This window comes from Micropterus salmoides, unplaced genomic scaffold (genome assembly GCF_014851395.1).
Source record: "Micropterus salmoides isolate LMB-PRFRI ecotype aquatic unplaced genomic scaffold, ASM1485139v1 Ms_hic_scaffold_7, whole genome shotgun sequence".
Classification (NCBI taxonomy): domain Eukaryota; kingdom Metazoa; phylum Chordata; class Actinopteri; order Centrarchiformes; family Centrarchidae; genus Micropterus; species Micropterus salmoides.
The window spans coordinates 12,398,876-12,425,731 of NW_024044459.1; the positions used below are offsets into that span (position 1 = coordinate 12,398,876).

Here is a 26,856-nt window from a genome sequence, read left to right on the forward strand (position 1 = left end):
CAAAAGAACTAAGATGTAGAGTTGAATCTAAGACTAATAACAGGAAGCTACTGTTTTACCTACAGTCTCTGATTCCACGGAGATCAGGGTTAAAGGAACACACTCATGTTTTTACATTTTTTAGCCTCTGAACTACAAGTTATTGTTTGAGCCCTTTTTTTAGATCCGTTTCTGTTCTTGGTGTGGAAATCACCCTGCTGTGACAGGTAATCCATCACATAGAAAAATCATCATTAATGGAGCTCATGGGGAATTCTGAAGATGCTATTATACAATGATTTCTCTGTGTGCAGAGGGGTGTGTAAATGCAGAAGTTAGAACGCTATTTGTGCTCCACATAATTGAGGATTATGTGGCGCATAAAGTGCTCTTTGTACTTGTGTTTGCGATAAGAAATGGACTGAGACGAGAGAAGCTCAAGAGAAATTTGATGCCGAAATAAGCAATAAAATTACTCTGAACTGATCTGCATTAAAAAAACTCGTGAGTCAATGAGGGTAACATATTTTCTGTAGTGCCTTTATAGCATTTTTTGGGTATTTTCTTATCTATTCTTAGTATAATCTGTTGGATTGGTACTGTGTATCAGTATGTCCTTCTGACACTGTTACTACACTTAATGTCAAAGATTTAAATTGAAATTCAAACTCCTGAGTACAAACTGCTGATTGGTAACTGATGTTACAGGATTTGTTTAATTGTTACATTCTGTAATAAAAAGATTTTTTAGCTACCAAGTCATGGCAATTCACACACTTCATCTTGGGTTGAACAACAAAACCTATTTCACTTTTGACGATTATCAATCGTATCTGCTTCATAAGATGTTCCCTATGATAAGATAGTGGCATGCTAATGAACAGGTGGAGATAATTAATAAATAAAACTTCAAAAACAACTAATCATAAACCTATAGATAAGACTGTCATGGAAAACTACTGCGTAATATATTAACTTAAAAAAAGCAGAGAGCAGGCAGGCAACATTTATTAAGACACAGCCAGTGACAATAGGACCTCTGTGCCCTGGAGGATACTCTTTATACTTTATACTCTTTATACTATACTCTTGTCTTCAACATCTCTTCACATGAAACACTTAAAGTTGAAGTTTCAGTGCAGTGTTTTGAATGGATTGATTAATTAACCCCAAACTAAAAAGTATACTGACAATGTTCTTCCATTACACAAGACTGTTTCAGAATCAAAATGGTTTAAAATAAACGTTCACCACTAAATCCCTAAATATAGTCCATCCACAGCAACTACAGCAACATAACACCAAAAACATAACAATCCTCCACTGTTTGCTGAATTTCTAAATAAAACATCTCAAAGCATTCAAAACATTCCTTAAATAGATGTACTGTCTGCACAAACTGGTGTTTTTTTTTGTTAATAAGTAAATAAAAGTAAATAAAAGTTCTTATGATACTGTATTTCACCACATAAATAAACTAACTGTTCCCGGAAAATCATCCTCACCTTCTCAACGTAAAATTTGTTTCTGTAAAATAACAATAACAAACATGAATGCCTTACAGTAAATATGGTGGAATGGTGGAAGACAACTAGAACGACCACCAGGGTAAACATTTCCAAAGTTGATTGATTTTTATGCTTTCAAATTAAGGAGAAGACGCACTTTCTAACCTATTCAGAAATTCTCCAGATAATGTGAAATACATGTTGTCATCGAGCTGAAGCAAAGCTGTCTGAAAAGTTGACATTTTCCAGTTTTACTTCAGTTTTGACTTTATCGTCACTGTTGTTTCTGTTGCTTTGTATGTCAGGTTCCTTCTGTATTGATACGGTATTTTTGCTACGTGATTTTTGAAATGTGACATTTTGATTTCAGCTGTTAATGAAGGGGCTACATTAAGGAAGATTTTTTTAACATGAAGGCAAGAAATTAATCATCACCTGTCTAAAGAACAGTCTGATAAGTTTCAAGATACCAAACTCCGTGTCGGATGATGTTAAATGCTGCTCTAAAATCATCTGTGCCAGGATTTAAATTGGATTAGATCATAAACAACGCTGACATGTCCCCCAATCAGTGTGGCACTGCTAGTACTACGCATACTGTATACATAGATTAAAATATATAGTCTGGGAGCAACTTCGACATTCTAGATTAATTCAGTGACTAAAATAAGATCAGATAAGAATTCAATTGTAAATAAAGATAATTCACTTAATTACTTTATCCTCTTTGATATCAACATTTAACATTTTTAAAATTTTAAAAAACAGCACGTATAGGAGGTTAAAAAGAACAAAAGACTGGTTGTCTGTCTATAACTTGTCATCATGCCCGCTCTACTGGCAGGATCGCCGCCATCAACCTCTGGGGACTGAAGTGCCCTAAACTTGTGACCTCCAAGTGGTGAGTTCCAAACGGATCCAATCAGAGCTTGAGCCGTCTTGGCAACGGGTTTGTCTGTCAATGATTGAGTTGAGAGGTTAAACCTGCACAACTAAACCTGCACAACTGTACCCTCTGACCCAAGTCCGATCACTGCTAATCCACACCACGCTGCACTCATGAACTACGTATACCTGAATCTGTACCTGCCCCATTTGTTTCTGAACAGGCATAACACACAAACTTATTATTATCTCAGACATGTAATATACTGGGACATTGAGTACCTGAGATGTAAAACCTTGTAAAACCTTGTAAAACCTTGTAAAACCTTGTAAGATACTGAATGACATTCCCTTGTTCTTTTCAAGTTAAAACTGTAGTAGTGCTCAGTGCTGCCTCCTTCTTAAAGAGGTCAGTTTACCCAAAATTTAAAAAATACTTTTCTACTTTGCTCTAGTGGATATAGTTTTATTTAGCCAGGTTTGAACATATGTCAGAGACTTTTACCACCATCCCAACGCATTGTCAGCAGTTTTCATAGGGACCATTTCTTTGGCAAAAAATAGTTCCCATGAAAACTGGTTGAAGATGTACTGTGGATTACTGGACATTTTTTCTAGAAAGACATTGCTGTTGAATGTTTTAGAAATTATGTTTTCAATGCTCTCAGCACCACAAACTAAATTCCAGTCACTTCAATTGTGTAGGGGCAGTGGCAGAAATCTCAATGATGGACGTCTCAAATCTGCATGAGTACCAGCAGAGGTATGTGCTATGACATTTGTATGTGGTTAATCATTAGGATAATCTGACGCTTTAATTTTTAATTAAAATAATACACGTCTTACTGTAAAACACAATGCTGGCCTTCTCGACAGTCCAACAATGCAGCGATGAGCCAAGGTTTTATCTATCGTTAAGCACCATGTTATCAGACATGTGGCCAGTGTGGAAATGATCACTGCATGTTGGCCCCCATAGGAAACTTCTGAATGTTAGTTATTGGCTGAGTGGGTGTGGAAGAGCTTCAGTTGAGGACATGTGCTTCCTGTCCAGTTGTCTCTTTCCTACTCTGACCTAATTCCCTTCTCCCAGAGGCCTGGTCTGGGGTGAAACCATATGGCAAACAATGCCTGCTGTGAAATGTGGTAATCTAACTATTCCACTATCAGAATCAATGGAGCTTACGGCATGATGTAACCACTCTGCAAACGGACTACTTTGTGGTCATCTGCAGTAATTTGTGTGTAATTCACTACAATAACAGATTTCTGCAAAAGAAAGATCTATCTGCTGCTAATATAATATTCAAATTTCATAAATCCACTCAGTTTGGATAAACCTTCCAATAACTGGGCCTTAGAGTCCAATTAAGTTTATACATCTTACATTTTCTTTGGCTGGAATGGCAAATATTGTAGGAGCTACAGTATTTTATCTGGTACACTTGCCATTTAACGAGGCATAAGAAGTATGTATAGTGTGAGCCTTACAAATACCAGAAGGCAAAGGAGAAGTAAACATGTTGCAAATGACATTTGATAAACACATTGAGAAAAAGATATTCTGATATCTCCTCCCTAGCGTATCGTCAAGTTGGAGTGGGAGTCGACTGGGAGAGTAAAACTTGTGCGTGTTTGGGTGTGTATTTTCCATTGTAACTTGATCATAATTATTTTTTTACTCTCTCTTTCTGTATTTTGTTATACAGGAGAATCTTAACCTAATCGCTGTCCTCACTGCAGCACCTTCCTGCTACTAAATCTCCACACTGACCTTTACATTTATTCAGATTTTCTATAGACTCTAAAAAAACTGCTAAGCTGAGTACAGACATGGCATAAGCAACTTAAATTTAGTTTTAAAGACTTGGCTGCAGCAGGCTCAGAGCAGCTGCAGCAGAGTGGGAAATGACAACAGCAGTTGGAACAATGCACTTTAGGGAGTGTTCTGAATCAGCAGCCACTGTCTGCTCTCACTGGCTTTTCCAGCTCAGCAGTGGATGGAGCTACATGAGGCTAACTATGTTAGCTTTGCAATCCCAGCTTGCGGTTCTGTCATTGTGGCTGAGCTGTAGTTGAAAGGCATACAGTACACTGTTAGATAAATGTTTGACACTTCTCACCTTTACTGCTCTTTTTCAGCACGACTGGACCAATTTGCCACTTTGTTTTTTACTTTCAGTTGGAAAAAACACACACCAGATATGCTGGAAATATGCTGGAAATGAGTAAAAAGCCGTGGCTGAATTATGCCTAATTTTGCATCTATAACACATAGTATTAACAAAAGCACTACTTGATTGTCACTGGTGAAGACAACTTAATTTAACTGAAACCTGGAGATTTTCAAGAGGCAGTGAGAGGTCAGATCAAATGATCTGATACATACAGTATCTGACCTGTGAGACTGTATGTAAGATATTAGTATTAAATCTTAGTTCAATGTGATTCAATTCAACTATTTACCCGTATTAATGAAAGCTTTTATATTCGATCTCTGTTTTCTATGTACAGTTATGCATTTTAAATTTCCAGTAGTGTGGCACAGTCTGTCAAGCTTTTGCAAATCGTGAACTCTTGAAAGTCCAGCAGCATGACAAGGAAAAGACCACCATCTACAAACACTCATTGACTTCACTGTATATGACCACAGGTGTGATTGTCATGTTGACTCACCTGGTCTTTTTCCGGTTTGTCAGAAATGTCGTTCAGGCTGCTGGAGGTCAGGTTCTGATGAGTTGTGGTGGGACTATCTGTTAAAAACACATTAACAGTTACACCAGCTTCACCTTCACCAGGATCTAAGTCTTGAATGGAAAGAGAGGATGAGACCCAAGAAAAGAGAGTGGCCCAGACAGTTTGCTCCGCATGCAGCGCCGAAAAGAATAAAAAGGCAACAGTGATTTTCATGCAAACAGTGGGACAAAGGCTATCATTTATTCAATAAAGGCCAGTGCACACCAGAGAAAAAATTCCTCACTACTTTACAATTACTGTTCAAGCAAACGTTTACGTCAAGCTGAAAACATTTTTCACTGAGGGATAGTAGTTGGATCTACATACAGTCTGCTGAAAATCTTGACTCGGGAACGCTGATGCTGTTCTATTCAAAGTCAGAGGTCAGCCATTTACAGCTATTTCACATCAGTGTGAAGTACAGCCTCCCCTAAGAGGAGAGAGCCCAAGAACTCTTCGTACAACAATGCATTTCAAATGTGTAACATGATGTTGACTCTTCAACAACAAATCTCAAATTACAGAGCCGGTATTGATTGGTCCACTTTATTCTACAAGAAGAATGAAATTATTATTCCTCAAACATCTTTCTCTAAACTTGTTTAGCTTGTGGGGAATAAACTAACATGACAAATGCACTGCTTAATATTAAACTAATATTTTCATTTTGTGCATCCATATTTAACTCTGTAAAAATAATCAAGAGCTTTACTATTGAGAGTATCTGATCATCCTACTGTCCATCTTTCACATCAAAGTCTTCCACTAAGTGCTTTCCTCATCTGAAGCAGGTGGACTGCAGACTCTGACTGACGCTCTGCCGACTGTCAGTTTCAGCTCGTCAACTCCAGCATCAGAGATCTGACAGCAGAACGTGACAGTACATTAGCCCTGGAGCTGCTGAGAGATAAGGTATGGTGTCCAGAGAGGTACAAGCGCAAATTCTGATGCCACTGTAGCCTTTTATCCATCTGCCACCGGAGCATTGTGGGTAATAACATGCCTGTCAGTATGATGCAGCCAGATTAAATGACGGAATTGTAGTACTTATATTGAGTAGCTACAGTAATAAAGAGCAAAAACAACTACATTTAAGGGAAATATTTTAGCCAAATATAGCTGTGAAATGTTTTGGGGGGAACAACTTAAAATAAATAAAAGTAGCCTAAACTGACTGGAAGAAAAACTACTCATAGACACAACTACATATCTACTACTACTGTACTTGATACACTTGGTCCGAATGACAGGTGTGTTTTCATTTTACACTACAGTTAAGTCACAATCACATTCAAACTGCAGCTGAAAGCTTTCCAGTTCTGACTGTTTGCACTCACATGAGATACAAATCTGATGTCTGATCGTGTCAACGACAAAAAGCTCACATTTTCCAATTCCTTTCTGAGTATAAAATATAAAAATATAATTTAGGTGACTTGGCAGTTTGGCTGAGCGAGTGGTATTATATGGAGGACAGTGAGCTAATTGGGGGGGGGGGGGGGAGCCAAATACACAAGCTAATTGGTATTTTTAGTCAGAAGTCAAAGGAACAAATATGAAACTATCTGGGTATTGTTTCTGTGTCTACAAATACTACTGCTAATGCGAGCAGTGACTCAGAACTGATCAGCGGTCTGCAGTGTGAACGTAGACTGGGACCAGTGAACTTACTAAGCCAGTCCATGCTGGTACTCCTTTGTGTCTGCAAGTCCTCCATTGACATGCGACTCGACAGGCAAGTGACAGAGTTCTCGAGGGGACTGCGAGCTTTTAGTAGCGGCAACGGGTTATCAAACCCAATCCAGGGAAGCAAAAAAGGAGGAAAAAGAGATGGAAGGGAGACATGGCAGGAGAGTTGATAGACGAGCCCACTGAGCCAAAGCAAGAGATTTGTTAAAACAAAATCAAGTGTCTGTTAAAAGATCTGTAAAACATGAATTATCTGCAGAGAAAGTAAGAGAAGTGGTGTTATTAAATCAGGAGACCATGGGTCACTGGACAGGAATACTTTGACAGGAGTCAACCTGTATTATAATAAACTGGATGATGTACTTTATCCTTGCAAAGTTGTAATCAATTAATGATTATCGGTGAAACTCTTTATCTCAGTACTGTGATCTTGATAAGAGATCATGAACAGCCGGAGCTTTTCATCTGAAGTCATAAACTGGTTTCATAAATCTGATAACAAGTACTAAATAACTTTCCAGAGTCCCATGGCTGGTAACGGATTAATTACATTGTCAACACGGTGAAACATCTAGTTACTCTCTGTGTTATAATCACAACACTCATACACATATTAAGGTCAGTTGGACGTCAGTGTGTTTCAGGGCTGTCACCTTACCTCACATTTGAGACAAGTTTAAATCTATGGTTTGCTTAGTATTTTACCGTTCATTAGTTGTTCATTTCAATTTCATTAACGAAGGATTTTGTAACAATGGTCACAGAAAACACCAGATTCAAGTTGAATCCATTTCATATGGCAACAATATTTCTATTAAAATGGCCAATTAAGTCAATTTCACCTATTTTCTTTCCTTTGTGTACTTTTTACAGAAATCTGAATTCCGCTCTCTTTGTAATTGTTTGTCTGGAATAACTTTCAGTGAAGTTAACATATCAGATTCTGAGATTTTAACAGCTGTAAATGACAATCTCTAAAGTTCTCGATCACTCAAATCCTATAAAGATACTAGGTCAGTTTTACTATTTCCGATGGCCCTGGACTTTTATCTCCAGTGTCATAAATTCAGGCACTAACTCATTTCTTCAGTGTTGAAATTTACAGAGGATTTACAGAGTCAATTTGAAATTAGCTCCACCTGTGAATGCAGTTTGTGCAGTAGCCTACTGTGAGTACATTAAAACTGTTGTTAGAGTGAGAACACCAAATGTTTGTGATGAAAGTTAAATTAGTTAAATGACAGGTTTAGTGAGCAAGTAGGAGCACTATAGTAGCACTAGTATGAAGGATGTTTGCTTTTCAAAACAACAATCTAAATTAAACCCAGTAATGCAGTTAAGTATAACTACATTTATTATAGAGTGAAATTGATTGAAAATGGATTTTGTTGTTTCATTTCATCGTTACAAATCAAAATTAATAAAAGAAGACTGCACCATACTGGCATCAGTATTACCGTTTTCCTGGTTGGAAAACAGCCTACTTGCACTGGAGACCGTCTTGCCGATGTCAGCCAGAGAGCGCAGGTTGGATTTCTTGGTCTGGTGACGATGTTTCCGTAGCAACGTGTACATCACTTTGTCCTTTAGGTCTGCTTTCAGCTGGCCGATCTCTATCTGGTTGTCAGTGATCAGCTCTGAAGGTAAAGAAGAGGAGAGGGAAGGAAGAAGATGAGGAAAGATTATTTCAGTATTCTTTTTTTTGGAGAAAATAAAGTTTTGCAACTTGGAGTTTAACCAAACTGCATTTAAGACATGACAAATTACATAATTACACCCAACAACTGGAATCCAACGAGATTGTATCTTACAGTTGCTTATATTGTCAGACCAACAGTTTAAAACCCGTATTTATTCAACTGACAGTGGTATACATTTGTTTTAAAAGCCAGCAAAACCTCAATGTCAACATGCTACAATTAAAAAAAGGCTTGTCTTTTTATTTTATTGGCAACATGAGCAATTTAATTTATCAGAACTGTTACTGAAAAGTTTTCTGTAAATTGTTTCAGCACTTAGCTAAATTGTTACATGAACTCATCACACATTTTTACACCAAACAATATATTTTTCTAAAGTTCTGAAGAGCAACAATACTTAACAGTTCAAATCAATAAATCAATAAATTATGATGGGCTTTCAAATCACGTTTTCATTTGGGGTCTATTTTTTCCCTTAGACAGCCTTAAATTTAGTAACATCACTCAAAGCACAATAAAAAGCCTCTTCATACTTGTAAGCACTCAATTAGTGCCTCCCAGACTGTAATGCTCCTGCATGAAAGTCTTTGTGGCATCATGAAACAGCTCAATCAAAAGGTCCTGCCTATTTTTAAAAAGAAGGTCAGAAGCCTGAATGCTGACAGATAGCAGCCTCGGGGAGTTTCTCTTCTTGCGGAGGGGTAGTGCTGTTAATGGCCCATCAGTCAAGTCGGCTGGCCTCAAAGCAAGAGGCCCAGCTCCGCTCGGCCTGTACACTCCATGCAGCACAGTCAATTACTTCACATTAATCACTCCAAGTGGTTACTGTTCCTCCTGCTCCCTCATGCAGACAAAAGGAAGAGGGTTGGCTGTCCTCAAATTAGGAAGTTTTTGTGTGACCATTTACAAACTACAATTTGAGTCTCTTGGTGTTCTAAAATAAAGTACAGTATAGGCTGGACTTGACTTAGAGTTCTGGCCTTTTGCTACCCTTAAAGCAAAGAAGAGGAAGGAATATAACCTCTGAGCACTGTGTGTGATGTGCATCAATCTCTAAACCTGCACGCAACACTGCAGACCAGCTCTGAATAGACTGAACATCACGGAGCAGATAAAATCAAACTGGCAGACGGGTTCTTGTATCACAGGCAGGAAGATGCTGACCTCTATCAATGTGTCAATGTATAACACTACACATGAAAAACACACTGTAAATTACTTTTAATTAGTAACCAGCCCTAACTGCAAATAACATTCACCTGCAACTAGGGCTGGGCAATAAAACAATAATGATAATTATCGCAATATAATTTTCCTCAATAACAATATAACAAATGTTCAATTTATCATCAATAATCGTTGGTTTAATTCATTTGAATGACATACAAATTATCACTTAATTTTTCTATTAAAATATTTATTTTGTAGTGGAAAGGGGACTGAAAACAGATTTACTTATCATATTTGTTGAAAAAGATTTTATCATAAATAGTTTGAATTGTTCTACCTCAGATTTGGTAAGTGATTCACTGTTTGGCATCAAGTTTTTGTCACATTTTGACCATAAAGAAAAGTTTAGCCACATAATTAACCATCAGGTTTCTTCAATTTTCACTCAGGAGCAAAAATCTGCCTTTAAACTTGAAAGAAATAATGATTTGACATTTATCGTCATAATTATCTATATCGAATGATATGAAATGTTTTATCATGATAACATTTTTGGCCATATCGCCCAGCTCTACCTGCAACTAATTTACATCAGCTATATCAGTTTGGGGGGAAATAATGACTAATGTAAGTTTGGGTTTGAAGAATGTAGCAATGTATAACAGAGAGCCTGTGTTATATACTGATGATGTATGAAGACAGTGCACTGAATGCCATCTATCAAGCACTCCCAACTTACCAACAACCTGAGGCAGGGTGGAAGCTTCCATGTCCAGCATGATGGTGCCTTTCTCTATGCACGTCCGCAATTCAAAAAGGCTATGTAAGGACAGCGTGGCCACATGGGGCTTACTCCAGCGTTCACCTCCTTTCTCTACCTTCTCCTCAAACTTGATCCACCTGGAGGAATTTCAAAAGGGAGAAAAGGGGTTGGATTTAACTGGGGACAGTTACAGGCAATCACAGAACATGTAAACAGGGTTTGATATTAATATATTTTATCCTCTTACATATAATATATGGAACAGCTATTGACTACATGAAAGAAACAACAACTCACCTGCAAATGGTGACCTGTGAAACAAGCTACATTACGTGACCAAACATATCAACATGCAAATAAGTCAATATAGTAATATCAATTACAAAGTAAATTGTAGGGTTGTGGGGTTGAGTCGCACAAGTAGGGCCCATGGAGGGCTACATGGGCAATGCACAGGCATCATGTAGGCCCATATACAAGAGAGGTTTTGCAGCTCCATCTCAAATCTGATAGCAACCATTGGAGAATTCATCATATACAAATAATTTCAGAATTTGCAACAACCTGACAAGAAAAACCATCTCGGAATAATTATTGTTGTGTGGGACAAGATTATATGAATTTGGCACCAAGCTGTGGACAAGTGCGTGACAAATGAATAAAACTTCAGTAAATGGTAAAACAAAGTTTTCCTTTTTATAACTAATGCTAGCACTTCAAAACTGTCTCTTTGTCATTTATTTCATGTTGTTTACAGTTAAAGCCACATTAGGTGTTGTGATGTCTGGTTGCATACCTGGTAGACAGGTGCATAGATACATGTGTGACGAAGCTCTTTGATGGAATTCAATTCTGCGTTGTTTATGCTTAAGGTAACCATCAGTTCTTCAATTCAGAAGCAGGATTATAAATTTCTTCATGAATTTGTTTAACTCACTCCCCCTTACCCCTTCCTCAGAGTAAGAGAGAGGAGAAACTGAACTGGTACTGAGCAGTTGTTTCTAGACCAGGGTTTCATTCGGCCAGTTTGGCTGCCAAAATTGCACTTGGTTAACAGCCAGTACTACCCAGCACTTGTGACATCTTTTATTCAGTCCCATGAGTGCATTTGGTGAGACATTGGAATGGGTGTTAATCTCTGCAGTTATTTGCAGAATAATAAGTTTGACATTGAAGGTGCAGCATTCATTTATTTCACCTTTGGTAACAAATATATAAGTATTTTAAACTTAAAAATACTTTTTTGAAGGGTCTGGAACTGTAGTCCTTTTTGTTACTTTTTAACCCTGCTGATCCTCCTGTATTGATTCCTCGACCTCACTTTAATGTGGTACTTTCTTAAACTCTTCACTGCAGGGAAGTTCCATCATGAATTGTCACCATCACACAACTTCTATCCTATTTGTTTGAGAAAATATCTCGGCAAACTAAGGTTTAATAACCATGCCTCCCGATGGGTAGGTTTCTGCAGGACCGACAAGCTGTCACCTTTTGAATTTTGACATAATGACTCAGTTGAAGCTCATCTATGCTAGACCTTCAGTTTACTGTATGCATCAGGCAGGGTGACAGAAGCTGGACATATTTATCATCTGTCAATATCAATGCTGGAAGAGACTCAATTTCTTGAAACAACTTGAATAAAAACAGAACTAAATTATTCTTCAGTAACAGTAAAAGCTCTTCAGTCAAGTTCTTCTGCAAATACTTCAACCAAGAGTGAACCAAAAAGTAACTTCTATCTGCAGAACAATTGGTCAGAGGTTAGAATAACATAGCAACTCATTTGGAGCCTCAAACAGCAGCCCAGGGATCCAGTTTCCCCCTGAGAGAGCTTCACCCATCCAACACTAATGACACACAAACAATCATCCCATCTCTATCCCATCCCATCCCACTAGTGGGCCACACTGGAGAAACCTGTGAAACTCTGTCTGTTCTCTTTTTATGCTGCTCCAAATTCAATGCACACAGCAAATGTGAAAATGTTAGACGGGTTTTAGACTGACAACTAGCTAAAGTTTAAAAATGCTTGTTCAGTTATACAGTAATCTGGGATGGCTGTAAAAAAAAACTATCGGAAGCATTAAAGTAACAGTTTTTGAGGCGAACTTGAAGAAACAAATAACATAAAGTGGACAGCAAGAACATTGCCGTGTAGACTTTTCACAGTTAAGTGTTTTATATTTTTGAAAGACTAAGTGAAAGTCAGAGAGGACGTTTTCTATACATCATTACAATTGGAAAATCAATGGTGCACATACAGGAACTTTATGATGAAGGCTTGTCTGAGACTGAGGTCCTTACCTGGCCGTCTCCTTCCACTCCATCTCCTGTCCATCCACTGACAGCAGCTCATCCAACTCAGTGAAGAGTTGCGGGGGCGCCGGGCCATCGTCCTCCTCCCCGAGGATGAAGCGGATCCTCTCAGCTGCCGGCGAGACTGTGGAGAGAGGAAAAATACTGCGGTTCATAGGCTGGCAATGGTGCCCATTAGGTATGGGTTTGGGCACCAGCTTCCCCTTCTCAACTGGACCCTTCCCGTTGACCTCAGGAGGAGGTGGAGGTGGTGGGATTTTCACCATGACCTCCTCTCCTTTCTCCTCCGTGTCCTCTTCCTTTTCCTCCTTCTCCTCTTGGTTATTGTTGTTGTTGGACATCTTTAAAAACTCTGTGACCCCCCTTTTACTCTCCAAATCAGCTGACCCAGGCTCCTCAGGTAGCAATCGGCAAGCAACACAAGCTCACCAGAGTCAAAAAAAAGCAGCAGCTAGACCCTCATTAAAGTCTCGGGTGGAAGTGACAGTCGCTCTCGGCTGCCTGCTCCAGCACTTTGTGAACCAGGTAGGAGGGGGCTGACGGGGTTTAGGGGTCCCCTCAGTGACAGCGAGCCCCTTCTCCCTCTCTGCCCCCTCTGTTCAAACAGGCCTTCGCCATTGGCCCTCCAGCCTTGGCAAGCTGCCCCGGAGCCCCTCATTAACAATTAGGAAATGGTTCACAAACTGGCCTATTCTTCAGCAGAGGCTTGAGCTTTTTCTTACCCTTGTCTTCTCATTTGAATATTTAGAGAGCAACACAAACAGAATTACAACAGGACTGATTCATAAATTATAGTTTTCAGTGCTATTCAAACATGTTGTAAATGGTTGACATCGCCATAGCGTGTTCAAACAAGTGGAAACGACATTTGAAAGCAGGCCCATGCATGTAGAAAATTGTACACAAAGATGACTGTCATCAGCAAAAAAACACACAAGACGAGTTAATGTTGCATCAATAGAGCTACAGCTTGTTCCTGTAAAGGGTCTCATAAATGAAATGATGGCAACTGCTCAAGAAAGCACGCTGCTAGTTGCAAATTGCTCATCTCTTGTGCACATGCTGCAAGTTTGTGTGTAACGACCCCTTTTAATTTAGTTGCGTAGTATACTCCACATTTGTTAGAACTAGGCTAAGTTTGAACTTACGAACAGCTGCTGCAACCAGCTACGTGACAGCTACACAGGTGTTTTTTTGGATCATTACACCTCTGTTTAGGTGAAAATTATGCTAGGTTGGTTTGTGACGTCACCTAGCTCAATGCACCAATAGGAAATATAAAGGTGTAATTTGTTCTGCACCAATAGATACAACAAACACAGTGCTTCGAAGACAAACACCTGTGTGGGTTTACTGCTGGTGTGCACTGCCATTTTTGGTTACTCTAGACTTTAAATACAGATAAAATGTGTGAAGTAGTCCCTGTTAATCACTAGTCGTGAATTTCAAACTTATTTATTCTGCAAATGGCGTTAGTTTATTTAAAAGGTTGGAGTGAATTGAATAAAATTAATACATTTTTAAGAAAATTCTGACTGGTCTGAAAATAGCAGCTCATTTTCAAATGATGTACCGATGATGAGATCTGAGAACGTCCTTCTCAGACCTGCGCTCTTTGCTTTGGCTTGTATTCTAGTAATACTTTATTAGAACTAATAAAATCCCTATGAATGTGTTAATCCCTAATGCATTGCATTTTGTCTGCCTGTGTTTGGCTCCCACAAAAGTGGAGACTACTGTAACGACAGAAGCATCCTTTAAACGCACCGCCCTCCCTGAGCCTCTGTCGCCAAGTCCTTGCTCACGGTGGGATTTGTTGGGTATCTGTAAACAATATCATAAAGAGTACAATCTAGACCTGCTCTGTATGAAAAGTGCAACAAGATAACTGTTATAAATCTGCCAGATTCCTTTGTTTTATTAAAAAAAAATATTAGTTTGAACACAAAACACAGAAAAGTTAACACTGATAGTTTTTTAAATGTTATGCTATTGAAAAACTTGAAAAAGATTATATTGTATTGCTCTATGTGGCTTACTTACCAATGTGATGTTCTCACTGTGTGAGTGCTCTCGTACATCTGTCTTTGTGAGGACCACTTTGAGTTCCAAGACTTTTTGGAAAGGGAGGACATTTTGTTCCTCATTTCTTCAAAGGGCCCATCGAGGGTCACGGCTTGGTTTTAGGGTTGTGGTAGAATTAGATTTGGGTTAAGGGTATGGAGATGTAGTTGTGAAGGTGAAGAATTAAGGAATGCATTATGTCAGTGAAGGTCCCAACAAGTACAGAAGCACAAACGTTTGTATGTGAGGATAATAACAAAGATGCCTGATCTGATAACATAACAGCTTGCTAATATTGTGGCAGCAGACTGCTTCAAGTTTGACCATTTTTGTTCCCCAAAATGGAGTTATTCAGTGTTTCCTTTGGACTCTTAATCTTGTCAGTTTAATAAAAAAGCATGTAAAAAAAACTGTCTGTCTGGCAGAGTGACCACTCACCTGGGGATAAGGGATATTATTATGCTCTATCCTGCTCTTAAATGATTTTAATAAAATCTCTGCAACAGAGACAAAGGACAATAATCCCGGATAACCTTGTATTGAGTATTTAACTAGACTTCCCTTTGCAGGTGAAAAGACATTTATATACACACCCCAACTTACTTTATAATCACCTACAACCTTCATTCATTCATTCAGTCAGTCAGCAGCAAGTGGCCAAACAGTAAATGAGACCAAGCCTCGAAGTTTCCCTCTATTGTGTTTTCTGTAGCACAATAACAATAACAGCAGGTACGAGCCAGATAAGCAGCTATGAGATTACTAGGTGGGAGATAAACTGTCTGCTGGCACACACACATACACACTTAAGTCACCGCAACCTGTTTAATAACACCTTAGGTGAAATAATTTACATGTGCGTTTCACACATTTAGCTGACGCTCATATCCACAGCGATTTACACTGATTACAGTAAACAGTTAATAGAAGCTTTAAATACATATATGGCCAAAATTACATGCAAAACAATAGCAAGCAGTGCAAAGCGAGGGTCAAAGCCTCAGGCATGAAGGCTCATGCAGAGAACCCACTGCTGTGTTCCTACAATGTGCATAGAGTACAGGGTGTTTACTTTCCAAGAGCAGCACAAAATATTTTATCATTATAATTCAACTGTAATAACACAATCCACAAATGCTAAATTGTTATTTTCTTCCCTATGAAACCAAGGTAAAGCCATCCGGCTGAAGGAAACACATTAGCAGAAATAAATTGTGGCACAAGAACAGGAAACGCTACCTGAAACCCAGCGTTCACAGCTGTAATCCTCTACTTTCTGCCAATTCAAACTACAGCCTATAACAAAAAGAAACACATTTTCATGGCAAAACTCCTGTCATGGGGCACCCAAAATATGTGTAAATTTGAAACTTTCTCATACCAACTATTGTAAAAAATTTGAGATAATACACAGTAGGGATATAAAACTGTCAAGATTTTATCCAAGAGAGATTTTCTAATTCTTCATGAGAAACTGATGCGGCATATCCATGATATCCAGCAAAAACTCTGCTAACTCGAGTAGTTGCTAAGAGAAAGGTGGGAGGGTGGGTGAGAAGGGTTAGGGGTGAGGCTCAGTGCACAGTGAAAGCAAAGAGGGGTGAGAGCAAGCACGAAAAGGAGGGATAGAAATGAAAATCCCATCGTTCAAACGCAATTTCAAAGCTCTGTGTGCTCTAGCCAAGAGCCATGGGTATACAAAGAGGACTTTGTCCCAGCAGCAGAGGCTCATGGGATAGGGGATGGAAGAAGAATGCCCGCTGCCCAGCAGAAAGCTTAGTGTGGCTGCCACTAAAGGCCTGTTTAGTCCCACTCTTGACATGCATCCTACACAAATACCTTCCATCTCCTCTGACCTTTTTGAAAAACTCAGCACAGTAAAATGCTACATGGGATCTAATAGCACGTTTATTGTTTGTGACTGTACATGCAATGATAATGTAACTGCGCGACACTCATTCAAAGCAAAGAGAGGATCACTCACAGTACAGGAAAGGTTTTCCCAGCCACAAAGTCTGACATTAGGTATGCAGGGCATCTAGCACACAGCCAGCGAACAGGGATTGGGTTGAATGCAGAGTAACACCCAGAGGGGGATTCACTGAAAGCACAGTATTTATACCAAGACCATCTAGCTCTGGTATTTTGTTGTGATAGCTGTGGTGGGCAGGTTCTAAAGAGAATGTAACAAATACCAGCTGAGGGGACATAACCTGAAATGAAATGACCGCTGTGATGTCTGCAGGTATACTGAATGTGTAAGCACATTTTCTCTACGCTTTCACTGTGAACAGCACAACGCAACCCGTCACAGCAGGGTCAAGTTTGTCTACAAAAGGGCTTAATGCACTACTTTGTCCAGGAAGACTCAGCAACATTACAAGTATTTTTTGTGAATCATTTACCATTCTGGCAATGAGGGCAAACCCATTAAAGTCTTATTTCATCACATTTATCTTCCAATTTTTCCTCTCATATTACCATTCAACACACCGCGGTGCATCGTTGCACCAGAGCAGAGGGAATATTAAACCACTTGGATCTAATATACAGAAACTAAATGTAAAAAGACTGAGGTACACAAGTCTTTTTACACATTTATGATGGTATGGAATGAAATTAGAAAACAAGACGGAGCGACTTTTAGAGCAATGTTGCTGGGCAATGTTGCCGTCAATGGTAATGAGTAAAGATTACTACCGAAATTGCCCCTCCCACGCCACCCTGCCTGCCACTATCCATTCAAAACATAGTTGGACTTGCTACCAGCAAGATTTCCCAGCACATTGCTCGAAAAGTTGCCCCGTGTAGCATCAGATGAGTGATAAATAGATGAATGAGATTAACTTTTGTCAGTTATTATACTTTCTCTTATGGTGAATTGATTTTCATTCATGTTTGCTACAAATTTGTTTTATTGCCTTTGGTAGTGATCTGTAAATCAGATCAAAGAACTTTTTCTCTTAGCGCATTTCTTATTTCTAGGCAGAATCAAAATTGCAGTCAATAGTGATCTCCAGGGCAGGGTTAAGTCTAATCAGAGAAAATGTTTAATGATACAAAATCAAAGAGCTCACTGAAGAAAGTGAGATTGTTTACTGGCTGACGAGGGGATGAGAACATCTGAAAGGTTTTTTAAACACTGTTCAAGGACTAAAAGATTCAATCTTTTTAGATCTATCAGATATTCCAATTTCTCCACTGACATTAGTCTCAACACATCAGAATGCAAGGTTGTCATGAGATGATGAAAAAGGGGCAAAGCCACAGCGTCAAACATGCCGTGGGCTGTGCAGTTTTCACTAACTTGGCTAACCTTAAAAACACCTTCAAATGATGGCAATAAACACAGATCCACTCATGTCGACTGTCTAAGTTATCATTTATGATGAAGTAAGTTAGATGAGACAGGTAGACTGAAGGGTAGGTACAACGAAACAGCAGAGAATAGTATCTAGCTGTCCATCTCCTTTAAGCTAAGCTAAAATGTGACTATGTATAGCCTATAATCTTCATGCGGGACTATTTTATTCAATTCACTGTCTAAAATGAGCAAAAAATATTGACTGCCTTTTTCCTATACCCTTAAAATGTCCCATCTTGGTTGTTTGCAGTAGAAAATAAAGCAGGAAGATGTACATGTACACCAGCACAAGAACACAGGGATTAAAGAAATGCTGTGTATGTGATGGTTGGGGGACATTTTTGATCTAAGTGTTAATCAATGAAGATTAACTCATCATAACAATATCTCATGTCCAGAAAGACACACATTCAAACTAAATTTGTGGATTTAAGGAGTTTATCCAATCAATATCCAGAGACCTTTTCTACTGATACGATTTTCTTTTTCCTATGACAGTGAAAAATATCTCCAACAGTCTAGTCTCACAACTCCAGATCTACTTCCACACTGTTTGCACTATGCAAGCACAGACGGTTTTACAGAACCTACTATCACTTAGTGATATGTCAAAGATGTTAATAATTGAATTTATTGTACCAACCAGAATCATTAAAGGAAGGCCAATGAGCATTAGTGGGAAAGCAAATGTACTTCTTCTCTTCTCTGTCCACTGTGTCCTGACCAGACACATTGTCACGAATGCCCAGCTGCGACACCTGTATGAGAGTGAGTGAGTGTGTTTGTTGTCTGTTTTTGCGACTGGGGTTTAGGTGCTGTGTGCTTGGTGCCTATCCGTTCTGTCTGTCTGTTTGTGTTTTTCCTCTCTGTTCCTTCTCTCTCTCTCCCTCTGTCTCTCTGCCAGCAGTAGAGAGGGGGGCGTGCCCGAGATCGGCTCCTAACATACCTGCTCCAGATTGCAATCACACACCTGACCAGCATCCACCTGTCTGTTGTTGTATTTTGAGGAGCGGCCATACATCCAGTCCACGCCAGATTGTTGGTTAAGCATATTTCTTACCACGCACCAGCCAACCTGCTATTTAAAGACCTGTACTCTTGTCAAGAGTTTTTTGCCACCTTCCTGTATTGCCTGCCTGCTCTAACCAATCTCTCTCTCTCTGCCTCAGGAAAAACCACTAGGATCCCTTGCCACAGTGTCTTCACCTGGAAAACCCTCACCACTCTGGATCACACCACCTGGACCTGCCAAACCTGCTAAGCCAGCCAGCCAGCTCTATAACCCACAGGACTCCCTTCTTCTGCCAGTCCCTCCTCACTGCACATTAAATTACTGTTTCGCAATAAATTGTTTAACTTTACTCTTTGTGTCCGATCTGCTTTTGGGTTCAGCTATGAAATCTGACAGATGTAATCCTTGTCCAGCTATGAATACTTTTAATTTCTCACTAAAAAACTCTGGAATGTCTCTTTAGTTTGGATCCTTCATCGTTCCTCTCAGAAAATATTTGGCACCCCGTGGATCAAATCTAGCATTGTGTAAAAGCTTTCCAAGAGAATTATAGTTTACTTACAGAATGATAGCTATAAATGTTTAGGGATGTAACACATAACTGTTGCCCTGTGAAAGCTGGCTCGCTTCAAAATGTCAGGAAGCAGAAGAAAAACAGCCAGGTACCTACCTCGACCTTTGCATTTATCTAATCATTTTTAAAAGTCTTCATAAATCTCAGGATTCTACTTTCAATTAGGGATGTAGTCACAAAAAAAACTGAATACATCCCAGCAGCTTGCTCTCTCTGACTTGCAGAAATTAAACCCATTTGTATAAGAACCAAGTTTCTAAGTAATCTTTGTAATCCACTTTGCAAGAACATTTGATCCTACTGAAAGGAAGGCAAAAACGCTTTGAAAAAGAGACATGCTCATCAAAATGAGCAGGGGTCAAATGGCCCTGCAGTGGACACATGTAACCAGGAGGATGTACTTGCAGTCCCTGCAGCGTCCATCTGACCAAACAAGAGGATTACAGACAAGGGCCTTCCCCTGGGGGCGGCCATGTTTACCAGAGAGAGTAACCCAGAGGAGTGCGGTGAATAACAGTCGGACGCTCGGTATACAGCAACCCTGTCAGTAATTGCATGCCTGATAGATGCCTGTAGATTCACGTTTTAGTATTACAAAGGTTGTCTAAATAAGCCTACAACAATGATAGATTAATTCAGTGTGTAAACTGCACTTGTTATTAATAACATGTATGTTTGCAAGTCGGAAAAAAACATCAAATCGTTGCCATCCTACATGAAGCAAATGTAGCTGTCATTTAGCAAGAGCAACTGTGTGTGTTTTTTTTAATCTCTGCCCTATTTCAACACAACTCAGCCAATAAGATCATTTCTGTTTCTTCCGCTGAGAAATGTTTGGACTCCAATCTGTCCCAGTACCCTGCAGGTGGGCTCAGACTCATCCTTGCCTTCCTCATGACTTTTTTTTTTTTCTTTTAGGGGACTTGTTTATATTTTTACTAACTCTGCAAAAGATAGAAAATATCCCCATTGCGAAGGATATTGTGTGTTTTTTGTATGTCCATCACAGTGGCTTCTCTATCTTTTCTCTGCTAATACAAGTGTGAGTCTTTTTCATGCATTCAGAATGCTGAAAATCTTTGATTCACTTTGAGACACTTTGGCCTTTTCTAATTGGGGAAACTATCAATTGAAAAGTACAGTCTATTATTAGGAACAAAACACTTATATCCAGCCAAACTAAACAATTAGTTATTTAAATAGGGACTAGTCCAAAAGTGCACTCAACGGTCCACATCAAATGAAAAATAAATTGTACAAAAGTCTGCTGACATAGTAAAGGAACCACTGAACTGTACAACAATATCAGTTATACTGTGTGCTCTCTGTTTGTGTTATGTAATGTCACTGTGCACTTCATTAACACCTTAATTCCATGACAGAGCATCAAAACATCAACAGCATTTAGGCTATTTCCCCCATGAATCAACAGAGTACCACAGTGTTGACTGTTAACAAAATGTCAATGCGCACATTCTCCTGCCAACGCAGTCGCGTTTTCCATGAATGGAGAATTACTAATGTTGCTGTAAACAAACTGAGGTGTGTAGGCTTTCACATGTTTCCTCATCTTTGCCTGACTTCACTGAGTCCTTTTAGGAATCAAGGGTGGGGTTTTTCCCATTGGATACATATATTTTTTGGTATTATGCAATCAAAGTTCAGCATGTATAAAAGAATAAAAGGATTTTGAATTCAAAAGGTAAAAACCTGACAAAGCCATGATAGTCTGGATTTGAAGGAGAATCAGAAATGGCAAATATAATAAGTAAAATGAAAAATGATTGTCCTTAATTTCTACACATACATCACTTTGGTCTCTGCTTTGCACCTGTTACTTGAGCTATGGAGAGTGAAATATGGACATTTGGCTGATTTGGAATATAGTTTTCTTCAGCTGCAAGGCTAGTGGTTAATTGTATTGATAACAATTAATGTAATTCAAATAAAGGTAGGAAGAAACAATAATGCTGTTGTTTACTAGTTAATCTTACACATTCAAACATCATCAATCTTAAAATAATAAATCCACTTAACAAATGAAAGACCCTAATAGAAAGATCAAAAACAAACTACCGCACACTGTTTCCATGACCCTAAAAAAGGTTGAACTTGGCAATCAACTTAACCACCGGCACAATAAAAAACAACAACTCCCAAACACTCCTCGACATGCTGTCCAGGCCATGATCCATCTTATCTCCAAATACAGGTAGAAGTTTCCAAAAAGACTAATCTTGTTAAACCAAGTGTGAGCAAATGAATCGGCAAGGCCAAAGAGTAACTGCAACACTGTTTACACACAACAGGTTGGAATATTTACCCCACCCAAAACGCGGCCTTCATGGCCCCACGGACACGATCCATTAGCTTTGGAGAGTACAACATTGTTGCCAGGTCAGCCTAAATGCTCAATAACCAAACTCTTTGGTTTAGGGTTAGGCTTTTAACAGGGTAAACAAATACTAAATAGTCTAAAATGTGTTAAGAAAAGGAAATACAGGACAACCACTCTTCAACTACTGGCTGCAAAGACCCATCATCCGGGTCAGTCAGGCAGATCAGCCTCTCCAGAACACCAAAATGTTTCTACGAACAAAGAGGCTGTATTCTTTAATACCTTTTTAAATGTCTCTTTGTTTAGTAGTAGTAGTAGTTCTTCAGTGGTTCCCAACCTGGGAGTCGAGACCCACCAAGGGGTTGCGTGTCAATTGTGAGGGATGGCAAGACAAATATTTATTTTCTTCTTCCTTTCTTCTTTTTTGCTGTCTCTGCTACACAAAATGCAGTTTTACCTTTAATAATGTGAGAAGTGAACGTCACTCTCATGGATATGATCAACCTATGACAATGGGTCATAAGTCGACATTGGTTGGCCACAGGAGCTGTATTACTGTGTAATTCAGGGTAAAACTAAACTTGAATGTAAGAGAAAAGCTCAGATTACACTGCTCTTCTGCTTCCCATTCCAAACAGCTAGCAACATGATATCTGAAACACCGCCATCAATAATCACTTCTTCAGCCACTTATTAAAGTTATTGGTGTTTCCCAAAGTAGTTACTTCTAACTGTAATACTTCTGACTGTGATCAAAGAACATAGACAAAAATCTAAAAACCTGCTAAATATGCATCATCAGTCTGCAGCAACAACCAGATGGGCTGTCTGTAATCTACTCTCTGATTGGATTTATGTCCTGAAGAAAATCCCCCACAGTGACGTGTCCATTTCTGCTGTATTTTGGTCCTCTTGTCACTTCATGTGCAAGAAGGCATGTGTAAAAGTACCTCATTCTCTAGGAATAACAGTAGCCAGCCTCATTAATGGATTAGACAGAAAGCAAGGACATTTTAAGCCTTATTCGCAGAGGACTGCTGTTAGACATGGGCCTCATCAGAGAATTATCCTCCATCCTCTGTTTTCTCCAAAATGACTGCATGTTATTGTTATCAAAAGCCCACTGTCTCCACCAATATATAGACATAAATCTGTGGTTCTTAATCTTTTTGGCTTGTGACCCTTTATGTCTATGAGCATACTTTTGTTTTACCTAAGCGTGATGTTCCCTTTTGTTATTGTTTAATCTGGATAACCTTTAGCTTATATAAAATAGAAAAACTTCTACACAACGTCTACAGGTTTAACTAATGCAAATAGGACTTTAGTCTTACGGCAATTCAAACCTTAACTATGAAAAAATGCTGACATCAGTAAGAGATGGGCTTAGTCTTTAACTCACATCTCAGTCACCCAACGTAAACTTTCCTCCTCCCTTCCTTTCTCAAGTTTCTCCTCGAACTGTCCGGAGCTCTTTGTCCAGGCAGCCGCAGAATGCAGCAGCTGCGCCTGAGGGCACACCGTACTTTACACTCTACGGGCCAACCAAGAGCGCAAATACATATAGATGCTAACACACCCGCATGCACATAAACACAAATACACTATGTCTACAACCAAGGACAAAGGCACAAGACGGCATGTAGTTACACACTGTACCCAAGAGACTCAAATCAGCAAGTACAATTTTATCCAACTAGCCATTACTTCCAGAGAGAATTCTCTCTCCTCTGTCGAAACAGACTTGTCACTCAGCAGGACATACACAGCTATTTCTGGCCACAAAGTGGACTCAGCAACTTCCTTGGGGTCACGGGGAGTTACAGGGACTTTTTTCTGTAAAAGAGAGCAGCCTTCAGCAAAGACAGACATGCGCCCTAATCAGCCACGACAATGAGTCCATCAGAACTTACTGAGAGGTTTGAGGATGCTGTTGCTGGCCTCATCGTTATTTTCTGTGTCCGACTTGTCAGAGGTGTTCTCCGTCAACTTCTCCTTTCTGTCCTTGTGGCCGGTTCTCCGACGATGACGCCTCCGACGCCGATAGCTCTTGGGCACATGCACGCCAATGTAAACGGTGTGGTGACCTGCGCAAAAAGCAAAACAGCAGATGAACTCTCTGACACCAAACATCCTGACAAATCCAGATTATGATGCAAATTATGCACCTGCTTCACAGATCACCTTCTGAACATGACAAGGCACAATCAAAAACCCTACCAGGATTGCAAAGCATTGAAAAATTATAAGTATCAACATTTAGAAAATCATGACATGGCACTACAGAGGTGCTAAATAAGTAAAATACATCATCAATTTAACACAGTCTTAAACACTTGTGAATTCAGTTAAACAGGGAAGATTCTCATGTTTTCAAGGCAGTGTAGCAGAGCAGGGTTATAGAAGTTGCAGCACACTGTTAAAACAAATATTTGGATAGAAAAAGAAGTAGAACATAGCAGTGAAGACGCCATGACTACATCCCTTTTATATATGTTGGCACAATACGAACAGGAGGTGCAGTTTTACATGTAGTTTGGTGGTTTAGGGTCAATAATAACAAGCAGACCAGGCTGTTTGCTAAAAACATGCCATTCAGATGGACATGAATTTCATGCCAGCATGCTAAACATCTATTTTTAGTCATGAAAATGTGACTGATATTTAAGTAAGGTATCTGGTTTGGGTATTTATTTTTATATACTGTAATAGTAATAATAATAATAATGAATTTTTATAAAGTACTTATCAAAGCAAAGTGCTTCACAGAGACACAAAGAGAAATATGAATACATATGGGGCAAAATAAAAATAAGAAATAATAACAAGAAAATAAAAACCAATAAACAGGCAGCACAGATAAAATCAGGATATGCTTTCCAATAAAAGTGCATTATTAGAAGAGACTTAAAAGAAAACACTGACTCAGACAGCCTAATTTCCTCTGGCAGGTCGTTCTATAGCCTCAGGGCAGCAAAAGCTCTGCTTCCTTTTGATTTCAGCCTGACCTCAGGAAGAGACAGAATACCCCTGCCCAAAGATGTCAAACTATGCAAAGGTTCATAAGGGATTAAAAGGTCCAAAATATAATCTCGGAGCCAATGTAATAAGGCTAAAACATGTGTGATCATGTGATCATAGAAGAGGCTCTTACAATAATCAAGGTGCAAGGAGATAAAAGCAGGTATCACCGTTTCTGCATATCTAAAATTTAAAATAGATCTTATTTTTGCAATATTTCTGATCTTAGTGATGTGTTGCTATCAAAAAGACACCAAGATTTCTTGCAAAAGGCTCGATATGTTGTGACAGGTAACCAGTGAATTGCTGTATTTTTTTGTGATATGTTGGGCCCAATAACAATTCTGTTTAATTAGAATTGAGCTGAAGACAATTTACTGATATTCAGTTTTTGTTTGGTTTTTCAGACAGGAAGTCCTGTAGGGAACTCAGCATACTGAGGTCAGTGGACTTCATAGGGAGGTACAACTGTGTGTCATCCGCATAGCAATGAAAAGAAACATCATGTCTATGGATGACATCACCCAAAGGGGAGCATAGGGGGAACAGAATTGGTCCAGCAATTGACCCCTGAGGCACACCATAATTGACCATATGTATTACCACATATGCCCACCCAGTGCCTCTATCCTGTGTCAGGCTGCACTTTAGTCCAGCAGCACACAAACTGAACATGTCTGCATCAGCATTAATGAAAAGGTTTTTGTAGGACTGGTTAGCACAAGCAGTTTTAAAGTAATGTGTGACACAACCAGTAGATAAGATTAGATAGACTTTATTGATACCACACTGGGGAAATTCACTTGCTCACTTTTAACACTAAGCTGTTCAAAATAGTGGGGCCTAATACAATCCATAACTTCAAATAAAAACTTAGTTGGGATTATGTCAAGAGGGCTGGAGGATCCTTTCATAGAGACATGAGTTCAGGCAGAGTAATAGAATACAAATAGCTCAAGGAATCTTGGAGCAGAAGATTAACATCTGGTAATACCAGAGTGTGATGAAAACATTTCATTTAGCATTGCAATTAGCAGAGACACAAGGAGAGGCTGGGTTAACTAACTGATTGGTAGTCTTAGAAAGAAACCTAGGGTTGTGCTGTTCTTGCATCTGTCACCATCCTATTATAAAGGAGTAATCACTCTTTTATAGTGGCCTGGAGACATGATTTCTTCCATTTAGATTCTGCTTTTCTGTATTTCCGTTTACAACTCATTTAACCATGGCTACTTTCCAGTCTCTGAGTTTGGGCAATTCTTCAAAGAAGCTATGAAATCTAAGGTTGAGGAACACAAAGAATTAACCAAATGTCCATGATTTCAACAGACGATATTCTCAGACCCATAGTAAAAACTGTGTATCTAGAGTGCGGCTATGGTAAAGAGTTTGGTCAGACACATGCTGTTGAAAGTTAAAACAATTAGTTATATTTTTTAAGAATCTGTAGGACATTAGAAGACTTGTCAAAGTGAATATTAAAATCATCACAAAGAACAATTCTGTCATAATTTGAAACAAGACTCTAAAAATTCAGGGCGCTCCATCAAAAAGGAGCCAGCTGGTTTAGTGAGGTGATGAATATGACAAATATGACCAGGAGAGGGCCACCAAGTTTAAAACAGTACTTCAAAGTAGGGCTGGGCAATAAAACAATGATAATTATCGCCATACAATTTTCCTCAATAACAACATGTTCAATCAATATTTGATTTAATTCATTTGAATCATGAA

General features: G+C 39.1%; 1 protein-coding gene across 1 annotated transcript in view; it reads right to left on the reverse strand.

Moving 5' to 3' along the window:
- slc4a4a (solute carrier family 4 member 4a) overlaps positions 1-26,856 on the reverse strand; it is a 71,155-nt gene that overhangs the window by 25,253 nt on the left and 19,046 nt on the right. Inside the window, 5 exon segments of the mRNA XM_038704255.1 lie at positions 5,049-5,125; positions 8,255-8,434; positions 10,407-10,567; positions 12,738-12,873; positions 24,015-24,188. Of these exon segments, the coding sequence (XP_038560183.1) occupies positions 5,049-5,125; positions 8,255-8,434; positions 10,407-10,567; positions 12,738-12,873; positions 24,015-24,188 (728 nt within the window).